The following is a 19,233-nucleotide window of genomic DNA, read 5'->3' as shown; positions in this document are numbered from 1 at the left end:
AATCGTTCACGCATTTCTTTGAGACGTGAGGTGAGTATGTGTTCGTCAGATACAATCAAAAGCTCCACGCGAGCACGTTGTTGAAGTACCATCGAGCACTCAGGATCCCTCGTGGTCTACGGATAGCCTTAAAGCCTTCTCTGTGCAAAAACTCAAAAACCTTTTTGACTAAATGGAATGGGATACTCAATAAATGCAGTTTAGACCTGATACTGTTAATAGTTGAGGAATTAGCTGGAATCCTTAAGGAACTAGAAATGGAAATCAAGGAGATTGATCAGGAACTAAATAACATGATGACCCCTGAAGAATTAACTTCCACCCTTCAAGATATCAAGAACACCTTAGATAAACATCAAAACGAAATAAATGAACGTAAAGTGAGGAAATTTCGAAGGGACACGCTTGATTACAAGCTGGATGAAGTGTACTCGTGGGCAGACGTGTACGCCCAGAGACGCCGCAATAAACCACCTAACACCCAAACAGACACGTCATCGTCAGATACGGATTCCAACTATAGAACATCCCGCCAACCAACAACATCGAGAACTAAAACAAGTAGTGATCAAGCTAGCACTTCGACTACCCATCACGAACAAACCCCTACACCTCATTTTTTAGATATAAGTCCGGATCAACTCGACGACTCAGGAGGAGCCAAAACAAAAGAAAAGGAAAGAGAAAAGAGCCCTCCAGCAACTCGGAGCACGGCCACCAAGACCGTGAAACCAAGAAAGAACACTTAGTTATTAACATATCAGATGTGACCATTCCTGATTACCAAATGTCTCTGCTTGAGAAAGGCACTTCATTCATCCCTACTACAGCTACCAACTTGCTCGAACTAGAAGTGAGTACATTCAAACTCACCAGAAAAATCAAACTTCGTCACTTTTTTGACAACATTTTGCCAACAAAAACCATCGATAAAGTTGATGAACTTCGTGGCCTCCGTCCCCCTAGTTCTTACCAGGCACCACAAAGTCATAAGAGCATCGATCTCTTCGAGACGCTCGTACATAAAGATGTCCAAAAAATCAACTTTAGAAAGTCGGCTAAACAACAAAACTTATCAAAGAAGGACAGAGACACTTTGAAATCCCTGGCAAACAATACTAAGATCCGATGTGTAAAGGCCGACAAAGGAGGAGCTCTCGTGATACTCAACTCCACCATGTACACTCAGAAGCTGAACGAACATATACAAGACTCATCCATTTACATGGAACTCGACTATAATCCCACCAATGAATTTCAAAATATTTTAAAAGACATTGTCATCACTGCTTACACAGCAGGCACAATAGAAGATCGCACAAAAAAGTACTTACTGCAGGATTACCCGAGAAGCCCTACCATCCACATATGTCCCAAAATACACAAGAACCTCAATGACCCTCCTTTCAGGCCGATCGTGTCCACAAAAGGATCCATACACGAAACGACTGGGAAACTGATTGATAAGTATCTACAACCGTTTGTCACCAATACCACCAGTTACATCAGGGACACTGCTGACTTCTTAAACAAACTAGCTGCTACACCTACCAACAAGCATAAACCTTACATCTTATGTACTGCCGATGTGAGTTCCCTCTACACCTCTATACCACACCTGGGAGGCATTGAAGCTTTCGAACATGCTCTACTCAACAGCAACATCGACACGTCCATGCAATCATTTCTATTAGAGTTAATGATTTTTACGCTTTACCACAGCTACTTTCAAGCCAATGACAAATGGTATCTGCAGCTATCCGGGATGGCGATGGGAAACTGCGCTGCTCCCACGTATGCCAATATTTACATGGAGAACTTTGAAAGACAACATATATACACCAATGAACTATTTCAAAAACATTCTAGAATGTATGCGCGCTACATAGACGATTTGTTTATAATGTGGTCAGACACAAAAGAGACTTTGAATCAAGTGCTTACTGAGATCAACACTAAAGATTCACGCATCCAGCTGACATGGCTCATCAGTGATACATCTATCCCCTTTTTAGATGTAAACATCACCAGCACCCCTGAAGGGTTCATCACTGACCTATATAGAAAATCCACCGACCGCAATAATACCCTGCACTATTCCAGCTTTCATCAAGGTGCCCTTAAGAAACACTTACCATTTTCCCAAATGGTACGTGTAAAACGGATCGTATCTGACGAACACATACTCACCTCACGTCTCAAAGAAATGCGTGAACGATTCACCAATCGAGGTTACCCTGACAATGTACTGGATGACGCATACAACCGCGTCTTGAAGATGTCCAGACAAGACTGCTTAAAAAAGGTTGAGAAGGACAACAAATCACAGATGGTACTGGTTTCTAAATTCTCCACAGCAAGTCCAATCTACAAGAGAATCATTTTAAAACACTGGCCCATTTTACAAGCCGAACCTGATTTTCAGGGCATATTTGACCAGCCACCCTTGTTTGCTTATACCAGGAGTAAGAATGTGAAAGAAATCTTGTCAAAACCCACTCCCACCGACACCAGTAGACCACATCGAGGAACTCAACCCTGTTTAAACTGCAGTCATTGCAATTGTATCATTAAGGGCAGTACAATCCAACATCCAATGAAGGGGCACTCCATTAAATTACAGGTTGATGCAACATGCGATTCGACGAATTTGATATATGCCTTGAAATGTCCCTGCGGGAAACTCTATGTAGGGAAAACGGAACGCAAAATCAAAACCCGATTAAATGAACATAAATCGAACATTCGATTAAAACAGGAAAAATCGAACATTGCCATGCACTTTGCAGAATCACGTCACACCATCGCACAACTCAAATTCATCGTTCTGGAAATTGTCATCAAGAGAGAAGGAGTTGACAACAACAAACAATTGTTAAAACGTGAATTAGAGTGGATTTATTTGTTACAAACTCAGAAGCCGTTCGGTCTCAATGACCGCATAGAATACAGTTGTTACCTTTAAAACATAATGCATTGTATTTTGTATTTTGTATATTGCTCCTTGATCGCTCACCTATTATTTCACCTATTATTTCATCACTTATCACTTTCATAGATGGCCGCCACTCCAGGCTTTAAGCTTAAGCACCGTTGTTTATTTTCATCACCCTGCGCGTGCACCCGCCCAGTTCTAATCACGTGGGTTCATAAGCCTACCGGCATGAACGCCATTCACACAGACTTCACAGCCGTGTTGAACTCTGCTACGCGCAAGAACTAAGTAAGTAACTCAGTTTGATCCTTCGCTTCAGCTCACTCTTCGGCGATTAAATGCTCCCCTCACGCCCCCATGCACACATCCTTTAGACACGTCGATTGATTATTTTTCCAACCCCCACTTAGACACGTTTAAAAATCCCGCCTTTTCACCCGACTTTTAAAAGTCTCACTGCAGCGTTTTCTGTCTCCCTCCACAGCGCTCCTTGACAAAGGGCCTCCGGCCCGAAATGCATTGGAGAACAGTTCATGTGTCTACATAATGGAATGAATTACATTGATATGACTTCAATATCGAATGTTTAAATCCAAATAAAAACTTTTCCGATACAACGTGAAGCAAAATTTTCTTTGCGAACTTGGAGTGCCCTAACGGGGATGTATTTGCAAGGTCTTGCATACACTACTTTGTCATGTTTCAAAGTGTCTGACGGAAGACACCACCCGTAGGAGCACCCGTTAACTTTGACTATACCACTGATTAACTAGCAGTGCACCACCGAGTTCCTTTTCTCGTGCTGCATCAAGTGCACACCGAATAGAGGTGTTTGTAATATTTTTCCCTTCTTGGATAAGTTAATTTGCTCTATCTTTGTACTTATCAGGGCTCATTAGTGATTCTAACTCGTCATAATGTGCCTGTCATATCTGGCCAATAATGCTTGTGTATTGGCAATACGCCACATGTTTGCTGCTTGAGACGCAGTTCTTTTCCGTGATGCGTCAAGTAGCTTAGACTCTTTATCTGGTGGGGGAGCTTCACCCGATGTCTGTGAGTTTGCTCTCTTGCGTGCATTGGAAACTACAAGTGAGTCTAGTGGTACTGGGCCTTTAATATATGCTGGGTCTGAATGGGCAGCCTTATACTTATTTCTCTATTCAAGGGTTAATGACCCGAGTTCTGACTGGGTCCTTGAAGACTTCAGGAGCATGCTTAATCACTCCTTTAAACATTGGTAAAATGGAGGAGGACCTTTGTGCATTATCAAAGGTATCCATTATGAAGTCTTCATCTACAGGGTCTGTATGCCTGTCTACCCCATGAAATTGCGCAGCTCTGTGTATCAACTGATTGAAACCCATAGTCTTCTGGTGGGGAAGGCCTTGAGGGGTATATGTCATCTTAAGGCACATTTGGGACGTCTGGGGTGTTATAATCATCCCACGGGTCTGGTGAGCCTGGAGGAACAGATGGATCATCTATGTTACCCCCTATATCATCAGAGCTATCATCCCTGTTGTCATCGTCTGGTATGATAGAGGATGCAGGGGAATGTTGTGGTAAGGTAGCAGATGGTGATGGTATAGGTGGAGGAGAAGGGGAAGGAAGTCTTAGAGGAGAAGTAGCCATGTCCTTCTTCTTTGAATGAGGAGCTGGATCTGGTGTATCCAGTGTTCGCTTTTTTTAAGCTAAAGTTAGCTGACCAATGATTGAATCTTTAGCCAGAGTCTTTTGGGCAGGATGAATAAAGTCCTCTGCAGGAGGCCGATCTTTTGGTGCGGAGGGAGGTTTTGGTACTGAAGCAGTTTCTTTAGGTTTTTTGGCCATGTTTTTAACCGGAGAAGCAGGAGTTTTTTTTTGCGGCTCCGATGATTTTTTCGTCTCCGGTATATTTTTTGGATCCGATGTTTTTTTCGGTTTTGGTGGTCTTTTTGAATCTGAAACGGGTTTGCTTGGTTCCGACCTGGGTTTCGGCGCCGAAGGAGTAGTGGTATGCTTTGGCGCCGGTGGTTTGGATGTCTGCGTGGTCGGTGATGTTGTCTTTTTCGTTGCTGGTAGGTGTGCGTCGGCACCGTGGGAAGGCCGACTCGAGCCAAAGTTGCCTGAAGGCTTAGTTACCTTCTTAGCCGGGCCCGAAGGTGGGGCAGTAGAAGCAGTGTGTCAGTGTGCACCCGAGCCCGAGGGCGTGACCAGGGCCTTCTTTGGGTGTGTCGAGGAAGGGTCGGGGTCGACGGTCTTACTTATGACCCACTGCATTGGAGTGGTGTCCTCGACTTCGGAATCTTCTGCCTCGGAGTTGCTGTCGACGTCGTTTGTTCTGGGACGTCGACGCCTTCTTCAAAGATGGCATCCGGAATCGGAGCTGAAGATCGAGCCATTGTTCTTCTAGCTCTTCGGTCCCGGATAGTCTTTTTGGATAGGAAAGAGGCGCAAGCTGAACAGTCTCTGGCCTCGTGTTCCGGGGAGAGGCAAAGGTTACACACTTCATGAAGGTCAGTGTGGGGAAACTTCGACCCACATTGAGGACACTTTTTAAATGGCGCCCTTTCCATGAGCTGGAGTCGAGGCCTAGTTAGGCCCGAAGGCCGTCGACCGTAATCAAAATCTTAGGTGTTGAAGAGTAGCATCGACTGGAAAAGCGCTTGAAACTAATTTTTTGAAGTTGGTGAGGATTGCGCACCGAAGGAAATCGGTTCCAACACGGAGCGCTGGAAACACATCCGAGCCCAGTGGAGGAAAAAAAACATTCTGGGGATGGAGCCGATGCCCATGCGCAGTATCATCCAAAGGAGGAGTCACTAATCCTGTGACTTCAAAAGACTTTCCTACAACAAAACAAACAAACTGCAAACATCCGGGCCCAACACTAGGTGGCCATCTATGCAGAGTGTGTAATCTGCAGCTCATATGCCTCGAACATATATATATATATATATATATATATATATATATATATATATATATATATTCATTGAAAAAACCATAGGTTTCACACCAGTTATAGTTAGGAATTAGCATTTAAAAAACCTATTAAATTCACTGAAAAAACCATAGGTTTGACACCAGTTATAGTTAGCTGGAAATTTTACTGTCATAAAACCATTGAAATTCCCACGTTATAGTTAGTTGGACTCACTATAACTCGCGCGCCCGCAATGCACTGCTGATGATGTCACATATTACATCATTCATGACATCACTGATGACATCACTGATGACATCACTGATGTCATCACTGATGACATCACTGATGACATCACTGATGACATCACTGATGACATCACTGATGACATCATCCAGTGTCTGTGTGTTTCTGTAAAGTTAAAATATGTTTTACATATTGAAGAATGAGTGTATGTATGAGTGTCTGGATGAAGGATTTAGTAGGTGCGTGACTGACTGTATGAGTGAGTGATTAAATGTGTCTTAGGGAATGCATGGGTTAGTGACTAAACTGTCTGAATGTGTACATCATTATGTTTGTTGTTGTGTAAGCTGCTGCATGTGAGAGTTGTCATATATAAATGACTATATATAACAGCCTGTGATTGCATAAGTGACTGTATCTATCAATATGTACTTGTATCAGTGATTGTAAAAGACAGTAAGTATGTGTTAGTCTATGTTTTAATAAGCAAGGTTTTGTGTGTATAACTGTATAGTTGTGGAAATGGGAGTGTGATTGATTCTTTACATGACTGACTAGGTGTGTGAGTAACTCCATGGATGAGTGGCAGTGTGTGAGTCTCTGTATAGGTGTATGAGTGCATATGTTGGTCTTGTATTGATGAGTGACTGTATGTATGAAAGATTGTATGGGTGAATGAGTGGATGTGTGTGTAGACCTAGAAATCAATGAGTGCGTATGTGGTAAGTGGTTTTACTGTATCAATGGTTTCAGGAATGGTAGTTTGTATTTAACACTAGGTGTATCATGTGTTAGATTAGAGTGTGAGGAGGTGTATTGTATTATCACATGGATGATGTCATCAGTGATGTCATGGGTGATGTCATTTGAGATGTCATCAGTGATGTCATCAGTGATGTCACTAACCATGTCATGAATGATGTAATATGTGACATCGTCAGCAGTGCATTGCGGGCGCGCGAGTTATAGTGAGTCCAACTAACTATAACGTGGGAATTTCAATGGTTTTATGACAGTAAAATTTCCAGCTAACTATAACTGGTGTCAAACCTATGGTTTTTTCAGTGAATTTAATAGGTTTTTTAAATGCTAATTCCTAACTATAACTGGTGTGAAACCTATGGTTTTTTCAGTGAATTTCATAGGTTTTTTAATAGCAAATTTCTATAGCTATGAAATATAATATTTTTTATAATTAATCCTATATTGTATATTTATGTAATACTATTTTTTATGTATATTGTTCATGTTTATTTTTTTATTTTTTGCCCTGGAGCGCTCCCGGTGCGCGTACCGGTGAGCGCACCAGTAAGCGCGCCCCGGTGCGCGTACCGGTGAGCGTCCCGTTAGCGCTATTTCCGCGAACGAAAACATCATCGTGACGTATCGTGTAGCCGCGTGATGCGTCTTATGACGCACATTTGGGAACCATACAATGCTTCGCCACATGCAACGCAGGCACCCAAACAACTATGCTGCGGCAGAGGTCAGAGAACTGACCAGAAACCCTCCCCAATCTTCTCCCAGCACCTCCAAAACAAATCAACCCACTCCATCGGGTCCAGAGACAAGGGAGATGGTCCCAAATATACAACGCCAGTTTGGAGACTACAAAATAGTTTGTATATTTTGCGGGACTACAATTTCCTATGGGGAGCAAAGCATCAAACTCATCAACCGTGCTGGAGACAATCACAACTGCAGAAAGAAACCTTAATTTTTTGCTGATTTTTTTTTCTCCAGTTGAGCAGTTTACAATTCCCAGTTTTTTGTTTGTCCTCATAAAAATTACAAAAAAAATATAAAATTGTTCATAAAAGCCAAAAAAAGTAAAAAAAATTCAAAAAAAAATAAAAAATATAAAACAAAAAGAATAAAAAAACAGTTCTTTTTAGAACTACCTCCAATTTATAAAAAAATGCTAAATTTTTAAAAAACTGTCATTCTTTTTTCCCCATGGTACGCTCCCCGGTACGCGTACCGGGCGCTCGCGATACCCCCCCCTGCGAAAATCGGAAAAAAAAAATATTTTATGGCTCCCACATCAAACCTAGGGGGTCGGGGGGTCTACCCTGCCCCCTTTTGGTCACTTCCCCCTTTGTTTTTGCCACCTCTTGTGTCTCGATCCTACCGAGACACAAGATGGCGGCCGCTCCGGACTGTTTGGAATGTTGACAGACACCCGAGAGCCAATCAGCTTTCCGCTCGCGTACTCGCGTAGCGCGCTGGTACGCGTCCCGGTGCGCGCTTATAGATATATATATATTTTTGAACCTAAATTAATCAAAATCCACTGGAGCACATATCTTGAGACATAGCAAAGGCACATCGGGCTACCAGTCCCTACAATTTTGCCAAGTTTGGTGGAAATCCATTCAGCCGTCCAACCGCCCTATGGAAATTAACATGGGGAAAACACGTTTTGGGACCCCCCTTTTATCTCGGCCCCCGCTTGACGAATCCCCCTCAAACTTTCAGGGAAGGAGCGGAGCGGAGCTGGCCATTTTCCTGGAGAAATTCAGCCAATTCCGTTCATCAACGCCAAAGTTATTCCCAATAGAATGTTGCGGATTTCCTATGGAAACTAGGTCTTAACTATAACTACCTACTGGCGACCGCCAGTAGGTAATATATATATATACATATATATATATACATATACATATACATACACACACACACACACAAAATCATCAACAAGGGCCCTAATGGAAGCCAATGTCATGAACTGAACTTATTTCCCAACCCTTTTAGTGGGGATACAAGCAATCCAAAACATACAGATATGAACATCCAGTATAAGATATATGGGATAAAATACCCCCCATTCTGAACAGTATAAGGATGTTGCAAGTCACCAAGGAGTTCTGTGACCATATAGAGGCATGAGTGAGGCCACAGGCCTAGTGCATTTATTAGTAACAGAACTCAAAGGTGACTTGCAATAGTCTTATAATGTATATTAACCCCGTCCATGCTGATGACGGCCCCCAGCCGTCATGGCACACAGTGCTCGTGTGCGGATGACGGCTGGGGGCCGTCATGACTACGCCCGCGGGCCGTCATGACTACGCCCGCGATCGGAATGTCCAGCACAGGAGCAGAATTCCGGCAGCGGGCAAGGGGTTAAGGAGCATTTAATTCCATATAACATGTGGGCTTAGCCTCACCTTCTAAAATCTAATTAAATGGCCAGCAAGTGGCTAGGTGTTATGTATGACACCTTCTGGAGCTGCTATTTTAGCTCACAGCTCTTTGCAAGATGAGATTTTCTATTTTGAAGCAAAACAACATGTCCCAGAATGCAATGTGCTGCAGGCTACAAAGGCAGGTATTGTTGATGGTATGGTATACATAACGTGGGTCCCCTTCGTAGCTGTGCTTAAACATCCTCCTGGAAGGAGCAGAGCTGGCCTAACATAAAAACAAAACCCAGTACTGTAATGTGAGAAAGTCAGAGGAAAAAAAAAAACACAAATTGCTTTAGCTTTCACCCGTAATAGAAATAACTGTATTTCTTAGATGGGCTATCGCCGTACATTACTGTAAGCTATTTTAGGCAGTCTGCATTCCTTACCAGAAACAATGAAGGAAACTTGAACTCAGCCCAAGCACTGAAACTGTTAAGTGAGTTTATTATGAAACTACTGCTACACACATGCAGTGCTTGGGCTCACACGCACCAACATCCCTCCCGACCGACCTGCGCCTGACCCAAGACCACCTCTCCTTCAGGAAGAAGATCAAGACCTGGCTGTTCGAGCAGTAACGGCACCCCCCCCCCCTAAGCGCCTTGAGACCCCACGGGTAAGTAGTGCGCTATATAAATGTCTTTGATTGATTGACTGAAGCAAAGTGAAGGTCGCTGCGTTTCGATCACTGTAACATCAGCACTGTCTTGTAATAAACTCATTGCAAGTGACTGGGAGTGTCATTTTCTTATAACCGATGCATTATGACATCAGAATGAGCCAATTATAAACTACACTACATTACAGAGAGATTATGGGCTCCCAGATATGATACCAAAATCATGCACTTTTGAGAATATGTGTAATACTGTTATGTGCGAATAATCCTAAACTAACAGGGCCACTAGAATGATGTGATATCGCGTCCATCGCATTTTAAGCATAGTTATGGATTTGACACAATTGCCATATAACCCGTCATCTACAGCATGATCTGCAGATTTCAACAAAAAATGTGTTTCTCGCTCGCACTGATCAAAGGTAACTGAAAGCATGCAACATGTGTTACCACGCAGTGGAAGGCCCTTTGCAAAGATTGACTGGTTAGCTCCCAAAGTGGTACTAATGAGGTGAAAACATTTCCCAGATAGTATTAACGTGTAAAAATTCCCCAAAATAATGATATAATATGAACACTAAATGTGCCACATAAGGCTGCAACATTTGCCATTTCTTGAAACTTAACTTAGCCAGCCCTGTCACATAATTTGGTCCTCCCCTGCTGCATAATTCCAGTGGACCGGACCATGAGTGCTGCTAGGACCAAATAATCATTTAAAATGAAATGCATTCAGACCTTCACACAGAACTCAACTTGGTGAATGTTCACAGAGGTACAGATAGGACATATCTGTACAACCAAGCGTTGTTACCCTTGGAGCTGCTAGCAGGACAATTACGCCTACAGAACCCAGAAAGGCTGAGCTGGAGTACAAAGAACATATGTAATTAAGGCTCCCTGTTTTCCGTTTTTTTTTAAAGACATAAATACAGACAGAAAACATTCATTTTTATATCTGTATTTATTTTTAAATGTGGATGAATACAGAAATTGGGTTGCTTTTTTAGTAATTTTCAATACTCCCTGCCAGGCCAATAGATGTAGGGATTGATAGATAAGGGGGTTAAAAAAGAAAGGAATTTTAATAAAGAGGTTTTAACAGCAGTAGATTATGCACAAGGTTGATACAGAAATGTGCATATTTTCATATAAGTGCACTGATTTATCCTCTGCAGGTGTTCACAGCACTGAAACCTGGCAGACATTCAAGTATGAGTGTATATTTATCGGTTACATAAATGTTGAAATATACTCAATTCAGCTTAATTTTCCCACATAACCCAAAATAAATATGGATAAAAACAGACGTAAATGGCAAAAAAAACAAAAATACCATAAAACCGGAAGCCCTATATATAAGCTTACATTGATAGCACTAGGCTATATGTGGAGTTAATCTAAGAGAAGCTTGCCATCTCATCTTGAACTTCTGCTCGTGAAAGTGTTCCTTTGCCCAGCTTAATGGTCAAGACTTTCATTTGCCCACTTCGGTCTCAAATCATGCAGTCAATGTAATATATCTTCTCTATTGCTTCATGTTCAGGTACTATGCCCTTTACATTAGGATACAATATATTCATGTGGAGTCCAGGCAGCGCATGTGCGGTCTGTTAGAGAACTGCTGTATCCTTTTTGTGGGTTTACAGTCCACCCATTGCCTTTCAATTTGTCCCTTCGATAGTTGTTCAAAAAAGTTTGCTTGCCAGAGGTTAATCCTTCGTCTTTGTGCCTCCTTTATCAGTTTGATTTCCTCCTAGAGAGCACCACCCAATTACTGTTAACATTATGCTTTTATGTTTATGTATTCCTTTGTGAGACTATTCTTTTTTTTTTATTCCTGCTAGTGGCACCGTTTGCCTGGCTTTGGTGGTTCAGCTTTGGAGCTTGTGACTTAATCAACTCATTCCATTCAAATTCTGAGATGAAATGTCAGATGCTTCAGACACTGTTTTCAAAATCACCTCTTGAATTTTCTCTGACTTCAAAGTGCGAGGATTTCATCCCCAGGTCCCTCCCACTTTGCTGATTGTTGCTTTAGCAAGCCTTAGTCACCAGACCTTCAGCAGCCAAACCTTGCAGCATAGTTAAGGACAAGGCTAGGGCAACTCCCATCGTATTCTCTCTGATGCTTATTTATATAATTTGAACGTGAGCGACTCGAACATGTTCCAACGCTTTACATGAGCGCTAATTAGATTACACAATGCAGATTAATTTTTGGGAGAATTTTTATAGAGCACAAACTCGACTGAACCAACGGTATTGAAGCGCTTTACAAACGCACCAGTTACATTACACAAGGTCAGATAAATTTGTTTGTTCTTAGGTGTGCTGAGATCAAGTTTATTCATTATTTCCCCTCTTCATGACAAATGAAGGCAGAGTTCGTCCCTCCCATTATATTGTTGCATGCCCATCACGCTGCCTCTTTCGTGTTGTCGTCGTCCTACTCTCAGGGCTATAATTTCAAAGGACATTCATGGCAGCTCCTCAGGGATTATGAGGCATTTTTTATTCCACACTGTGAAATCGAGACACAAAGGTGTTGGAGGGCTTTGCGTGAGTGCTAGTTACATCACACAATGCCAGATTAATTTTTGGGGGCATTTTTATAGAGCACGAACCTTACCTACCCAACGGTATTTAAGCGCTTTACAAAAGCAGCAGTTACATCACTCCATCTGCTCAGAGAGCTTCACGGGCTTTCAGTGAAAAAGAGATCATTCTTCAAGAACTGCTGTCTCACCTTTAAAGCCATTAATGGAACGGGTCCTGGTTATTTGCAAAATAAACTTTGTATGCAGACTTCCATTTGTAACCGGAGATCAAACTCGTTGGCACTGTTGAAGATCCCTCGCAATCGGCGTAACCGTACAGGGGCAAAGCTTTTTCATATATTACCCCCAAGTACTGGAATTCTCTACCAGAGACTTTGCGTAAATCTACCTCCTATCTGGTTTTCAGGAAACAACTCAAGGCCTTCCTATTTTAACTCTCTTTGGCATTGATCCATAATTTTTTCCCCTGGTTTTCCTCTAAGTAAGCGCTGAGATGCCCCTGGGTGAGTCATGCGCTATATAAGAGGCCACTAACATAACAAACGGTCAGGTTAATTTTAAAGTTATTTAGGTGCGTGAAGATTAAGTGATGCTGACCCCCATCCCGGTTCATTAATTATTTCCCATCTCCCTGACAAATGGGAGCATTTTGTTTTTGTTGCTAAGTCCAGTGCTCCTATACTCAGGGGACTGGAACAGAGGGCGGGCCGGGGGTTTGCTGGTCAATGGAAGGTCTGAGCAGTGTTTTGAATGGAAACATCTGGAGAAGAGTGCCTAGTGAATAGGCCTCAGGGAGGAAGGTTGGACTTGCACACTTCAGCAAATGATTTGGAAATTTAAAAAAAGTACAGGAATTTCCCTCCCAGTGCATAACAAGGGCCAATGTAAAGTCATAATGCATATCGATGTAATTTGAAGTTCTGCTCATTTACAAAGAAATGACACTAATGGAAATGTTAGTATTCCCAAAAATGCGCCACCACCCCACCACAAGGAGTTCAGCTTCCAGACACGAGGAGAGTTGCAATCACTGCTTAACTGGTTTGCCAATTCTTCAAGCACACCACATGAATGGAACGCAGGCAAATTCTCCAAATTTGGTCCTATAAGAATCTAACAGCAATAACCAGGAATGGCATAAGTGAGCACCATGTTTGTTCAGGTAGAATACTGTAGTAGTGGTGTTGGTAAACAAGAATATCATTCTGAGGAACAAGAAGAAATATGATTGACAAACATTGCTTTCCACTCAAAACCACTGTTAAAATGCCTATATTCCTTTTATTAAAGAATAGAGGTCTGCACCTATGTGTGAGACTCCTTACAAACTCAGTCAAAAAAGGTGAAGACCTGTGACATTGTGGACATGAAAGAGACCCCTATGAGCAGGTTCTCTTCTGCAGCCACTAGGCAAGAACATAATGACAGGAAACTAATTTGTGGTCTAGTGTCTAGGCAGACTTAATTTGACAGATGTAGCTGCGATTCTGAACGTAGTACGGACAGCAAGATAGCTTTTAAGTGTCCTAGACATAATGAAGGTTTGTCTCTCGGGGTCCTGTTTTGTAACAAGGCAAGTGAAAGGGACACAAGGGTTTGAAATACATCAAACACTCAAACCCTTAAAAACGACACCTAAAGGTCTACCAATGTGATAAAAAAAACTCAACTCTGCAAAAGGTGGGATTTTTCTTTATAGTCTAGCATTTCTTAATCAAAATAAACCAATGTAGATACATTACAAAACACCAGATTAGCTTGATAGCGGGCGTTACACGTGTAGATTTTTAGTTATCCATGAATATACCAATTAAATATGCAAGTTTCTAAATCACACTTGGTGTTTGCAACTCAAAATTAAAGGGGTTTTAACCAAACTTTGTAATATAGGTACTTTTGTTTTGAATCGTTAGTTTCAGTGATGCTATACATTTACACAAAAGTATATATTTTTTTTATTCCTTATGTAGTAATTTGTTTGTGGCTTTTGTGGAAGTTTCTGCATATTTCTTCACTCAATGAGTGGGAAGATGGAAGACTTATCGCTAGGCTCCTAAAATTATTAAAATCTTAACTCTCGAGTTAATACAGGCTACAATTAGGACCTACGAAATCAACATTTTGAGCATTACATGGGAGTCGACAAAAAATTACAAACTAGATCATTAACACTGTTTTAGATTTGGATTTACAGAATCAAATACATCTGCATAAATGACTGCAATATTATATGATAAACTATAAGCACAACCAACAGTTAGTTCACACAGGTAGATATTAAATGCTTTTGGGAAATATTGATTTTGGGAGTAAAAACATAATTGTTTAGATACAAAACATGCATAAAAAAGTAAATAAAGCATGCATCACTTACGACAACGGAGCAGAGACCAATGTTCTAGCCTGCCTTTTACTTTTCAGCGCTCGGAGCTTATCTCCTTGTGTGATAGCATGAATATCTTCATCCTCTGTGCTGCACTGCTGAAACAAACCACAGGAAATAGCCACAGATTTACCACTTCAGGATAATACAGTACCAGAGGCTTCATATCACATGAAACATCTCTTAAGATTAATTTTCTGAGGTAAATAAAAATTCCATCTACAAACTCAAACACAGTTGGGAGCACAAAGTAAAAAAGTAGGTGAACATCAAATCTGTTGCAAACTGAAATGTACCTGCTGACAGGTCCCAACCCTTGTTTTCTTACTGCTACTTGTGTAAGAAACTAGCGCTTTTTGACATGGCCACCCCCACTTTTTGCCTGGTAACTAAAGTGAACTGGGGTCCTGCTAACCAGGTCCCCATTGCTAGAGCAAAAGTAATAGTTACTTACCTTCGGTAACGATATATCTGGTAGAGACGTTGTCTAGCGGCAGATTCCATAACTTAGAATATTCCCAGGCGTGAGACTAGAACCGGAAATTTTTTGCAGCAGCACCTCTGCGCGCTGGGGGACAGCGCCACACGACCCTGCCCTGACATCGTCCATGTAGAGCTAGAACCTGAGCAGTGCGTTGGGAATAGCCAGCGGGACAAGAAACAGGCCAAGTGCCCACCATACCTCCAAAAGGGTAATGAGGGGCAATTAGTATCAATCAACAACCCGCCGAAGCAGGTACAAATATGCACAGGAAGTATAGGAGTGCCCGACCGGGCAGCATGAAGTCAAAGCAAGCAACAATCCACAATGTAGGCTTGCAGGCAGTAGGCAATGACCACTGCCAGGAGACAAACTGTCTCGCAGGCGTAGCTTTGTAACAAGAGTAGGTTGATAATTTGGAAAAAAGGGCATATACGAAGGAAGGAGCCAAAAACACCAAGTCAACGAACGGTAGCAAGAGTCTCGGAATCCAAGACCTATACTCCAGAAATACACGCACAGCATCGAACAACAAAAAGGGAACATATATCAATTTGGGAAATCACTCCAGTAAGCAGAAGCAAGGAGCAAGGAGGCCCCCATGGCAACTTGCAGCAACTCCGAAAGCTCCCCCACACATGCAGATATTGGTCCAGACCTTGCAGTCTCGACAAGAAGTGGCGACGTAGGAAGAGGATACCAAGGCATGTATACATAAATGTAGAAACATATGATTATGTAGAAACAGGACTGGCCAGGAGCATAAATATGACCATACAGGAACATACCTAGTACAGTAAGGACAGGTAGGAGCCATTTTTGAAGAGGAGACCATAAAACCTCCCAAGGAGGCGGATGACCATGGCGTCGGCAGATGGCACCAGGGAAAAACATAGAACACCGTACAGCGGACCACCAATCGACGCATGGAGCCCACAGGACCTCCAGGTCCAGGTGAGATAAGTAAGGCTATATAATAGCGTACAAGTACTCTACATGGAGTATGCGTACTCCAAACAACGGGGAACACCTCTTAGGGCAATAAGCCAGGTCGAAAGAATGCAGTAACGAACCGAACCCATGAACTGAGTTCCGGCCCGTAATGACATTACCGAGCTGAGCCACCGGCTGAATAACACAGTCAGACGACACAGCAACCTGAGGAACGCGGCCACAGGAGGCCAACAGGCGGTTGAAAGCAAAAAGCAACCAAGGGATGCCTATAAAAGGGTAAGCATCCTTGACCACAGAAAAAAGAAGACGTAAGGCTCACTGCCCATGTTAAACACAGAGCTCATCTAAAGGATGCAAAAATGAAAAAATACCACTGCAGAAGACAAGCCCAAAAGGACCTACGTGGGAGGACGAAAGCCAGCCAGAAGCCGGTGAACTGCCAACTCGGCGTGAGCATCAAAGAGCAAAACCCCTTCAAAGGGTAAATCAACCAGACGCTCCCAGATATTTTCGGGGAAAACACTATCTTGCAACCAAGTGTGACTCCTTAAGGCAACGGAACTCGCCATAGCTCGGCCCAGAGAATCCGCAGTATCTAAGGCTTAACGGATTGTGAATTCAGCAAGGTTGCGGCCATCCCGGATGGAGTGAAGGAGATCAGCACACGCACCTTCGGAGTTGGCAATAAGCAAAGACTCCGCAGAGTCCCACAGGGCAGGGGTAGCCCACGCCAACACACACACACACACACACACACACACACACACACACACTGTATTTAAGGATTGAAGGGCAGCACTAGTGGATGCAAAGACGTTCCAACCTCAGGATTCAAGCCACCTGGACTCCCGAGAGGGAGGAAGGGTTAGAGGGGGCAGAGAAGGAAAGGCAGTCTGCAACAGAAACCCCTGCGCATCAGGATGCACAAAAAGACAGACCGGATCATGCGGAGCAGGCAGGTGGTGCAAAATTGAACGAGCCACCAGGTCACCTGAAGCAGATCGGCCCCAGGTACCCAAGACGGCATCATAAAGGGAAGCCTCAAAAGTCAAAAGCGGCTCCACATTGCAGGACCCATGGTGGTGGACCTCAAGCAAGGGGTCCACAGACAAAGGGGTAAAAGGGGGTTGCATATTCAAAATGCAGGTGGCCAAAGAGACCACTCTCAAAAAAGCTGCACCAACCTCGATAGCCCTCCGCGGAGGGGAAAACAGCTCATCAGTGGGGAGGGTTGTAGGCTGACCCTCCCAAGACACTGAGGGTGCGCCCAATGTCCCACGGAAGGCAGCCCCATGGAAGAATGAAGATCCTGACGTGGTTCCTAGGGAGGCGAATCACCTGCCGGATCTGGGAGCTCCTGGGGAGGCTCCACAAACTCCGAGGGGGCACTGGTAACACGAGCTCCGGGGAAAAGCTCCGGGGACGCTGGGCGGCATCGAACTCTCTCCCGAGACCTCTATAGAAGAGTCCAGAACGCGGCATCAACATGGCGCCGAAACGACGCGTGACGCTGCCGATTGTGCCTCGTCAGACGCTTACTCTGCAGCCTCTGGCGTAGAGTCGGCACAGTCTGGTTTCAAAACTAGGATGAGCTCGCCCTCTGAAGGAGAGGGCGCAGGGGTCCGCGAGGCAGACTGCGCCGGCTCTGCCTCATCCAGAGCGGGCTCAGATTCCAGAGAAAGGAGCAGAGGCAGAGCCGAGGAGGCGATCTTCCGGCGCTGACCCCGGCTCCGGACAGGCATCTGCCTGCCTGGAAGGCTGGGGTGTGCTCAAGTTTAGGGCTTTGAGCACCGGCAACAACCTGCAGCGCCACAGGGACCCTCGCAGGGCTATGCGACGCGGCAGAGGCACCGTGAGTCGAAGAGGGGGACCCAGCCAGGCCACGCCCGACTACTCCACGTGGAGCGAAGAGGGGGACACAGCCGGGTCGCGCCCTGACACCACATCTTCGACGTTCCTGAGTGGCAAAGGCTGAATCGGTGAGTCCATCAGAGACCCCATAAGAAGTGGAGGTCCACAGGACGCCTCAGGAACGGGAGAGGACCCCAGGGAGGCCTGCAAAGCCATAGCATAGGCTTCGATTTGGGCCCGAGTCGCCCCCAAACCCGGAAAGGGCGGATAGAGGAGGCCGATCGTCGGGAGCGCACATCCGGAATGTTCTGAGAACAAGTGCCACTGATAACAGAAGAACGACTGCCCCGGACCCCAGTGGGGCGTTCGACGGCGGAACCGAACAGAAGAGGGACCTACAGTTGACGATGAGGCCGGGGGAGGGGGCGAGACGACTCCGACCGGGACAGCCGTGCTGAGAGAAGCTCCATACGGCGCTCACGCTGAGACTTCGGTTTCAGGCGTTGTCAGGCTTCACAGTCCGTGGAGTCCTGGGGCTCGCCCAGACACCATATACAAATAAGATGCAGGTCCGTCGCGGACATTTGCTGCAAACAGGAATTACAAGATTTAAAGCCCGAAGGCATCGTACACTGTTCCCTACGCGGACTTGTATGACCTCGCTGAGGTCACATACGTGGGCGACGTCAGGGCAGGGTCGTGTGGCGCCGTCCCCCGGCGCGCAGAGGAGCTGCTGCAAAAAAGTTCTAGATCCAGTCTAACGCCTGGGGATATTCTAAGTTAAGGAATCTTTAGCTAGATGTCTCTATCAGATATGTACAATTGTAACCTTTACTACCCCCCGTAAGTCCCTAGTAAATGGGACCCCTGGTACCTAGAACCTGAGGTAATAGAAAGGGTCCCTAATGACGGCAGCACAAATTGTGTCATCCTAATTGACCCCTCACCCAGCACATGCAAAGCTGCCATTGCAGGCTGCATATCTTGGTGCAGACAAAAGTGAAAACAAGACATGACACACATCCCTGTGTCATTAACCCTGCATTTAATGTTTGTAAGCCACCCCCACAACAGGCCTAACAGCCCTAAGGCAGGGTGCTGCGT

At 44.2% G+C, this 19,233-nt stretch overlaps 1 protein-coding gene across 11 annotated transcripts in view; it reads right to left on the bottom strand.

The window, feature by feature from the left end:
- Positions 1–19,233, bottom strand: part of CDC14B (cell division cycle 14B) — a 640,126-nt gene that overhangs the window by 150,525 nt on the left and 470,368 nt on the right. For 10 of the 11 annotated variants that reach the window (XM_078675678.1, XM_078675670.1, XM_078675671.1 and 7 more), the window contains exon 12: positions 14,835–14,941. In XM_078675678.1, coding sequence (XP_078531804.1) covers positions 14,835–14,941 — 107 coding nt within the window. The remainder of the gene's footprint in view (positions 1–14,834; positions 14,942–19,233) is intronic. The other variant, XM_078675674.1, reaches the window with a different exon arrangement.

Source organism: Lissotriton helveticus, chromosome 2_1, assembly GCF_964261635.1.
Source record: "Lissotriton helveticus chromosome 2_1, aLisHel1.1, whole genome shotgun sequence".
NCBI lineage: Eukaryota > Metazoa > Chordata > Amphibia > Caudata > Salamandridae > Lissotriton > Lissotriton helveticus.
Note: the sequence above shows the minus strand (reverse complement) of the source record. Positions and strands in the feature narration are given on the sequence as shown.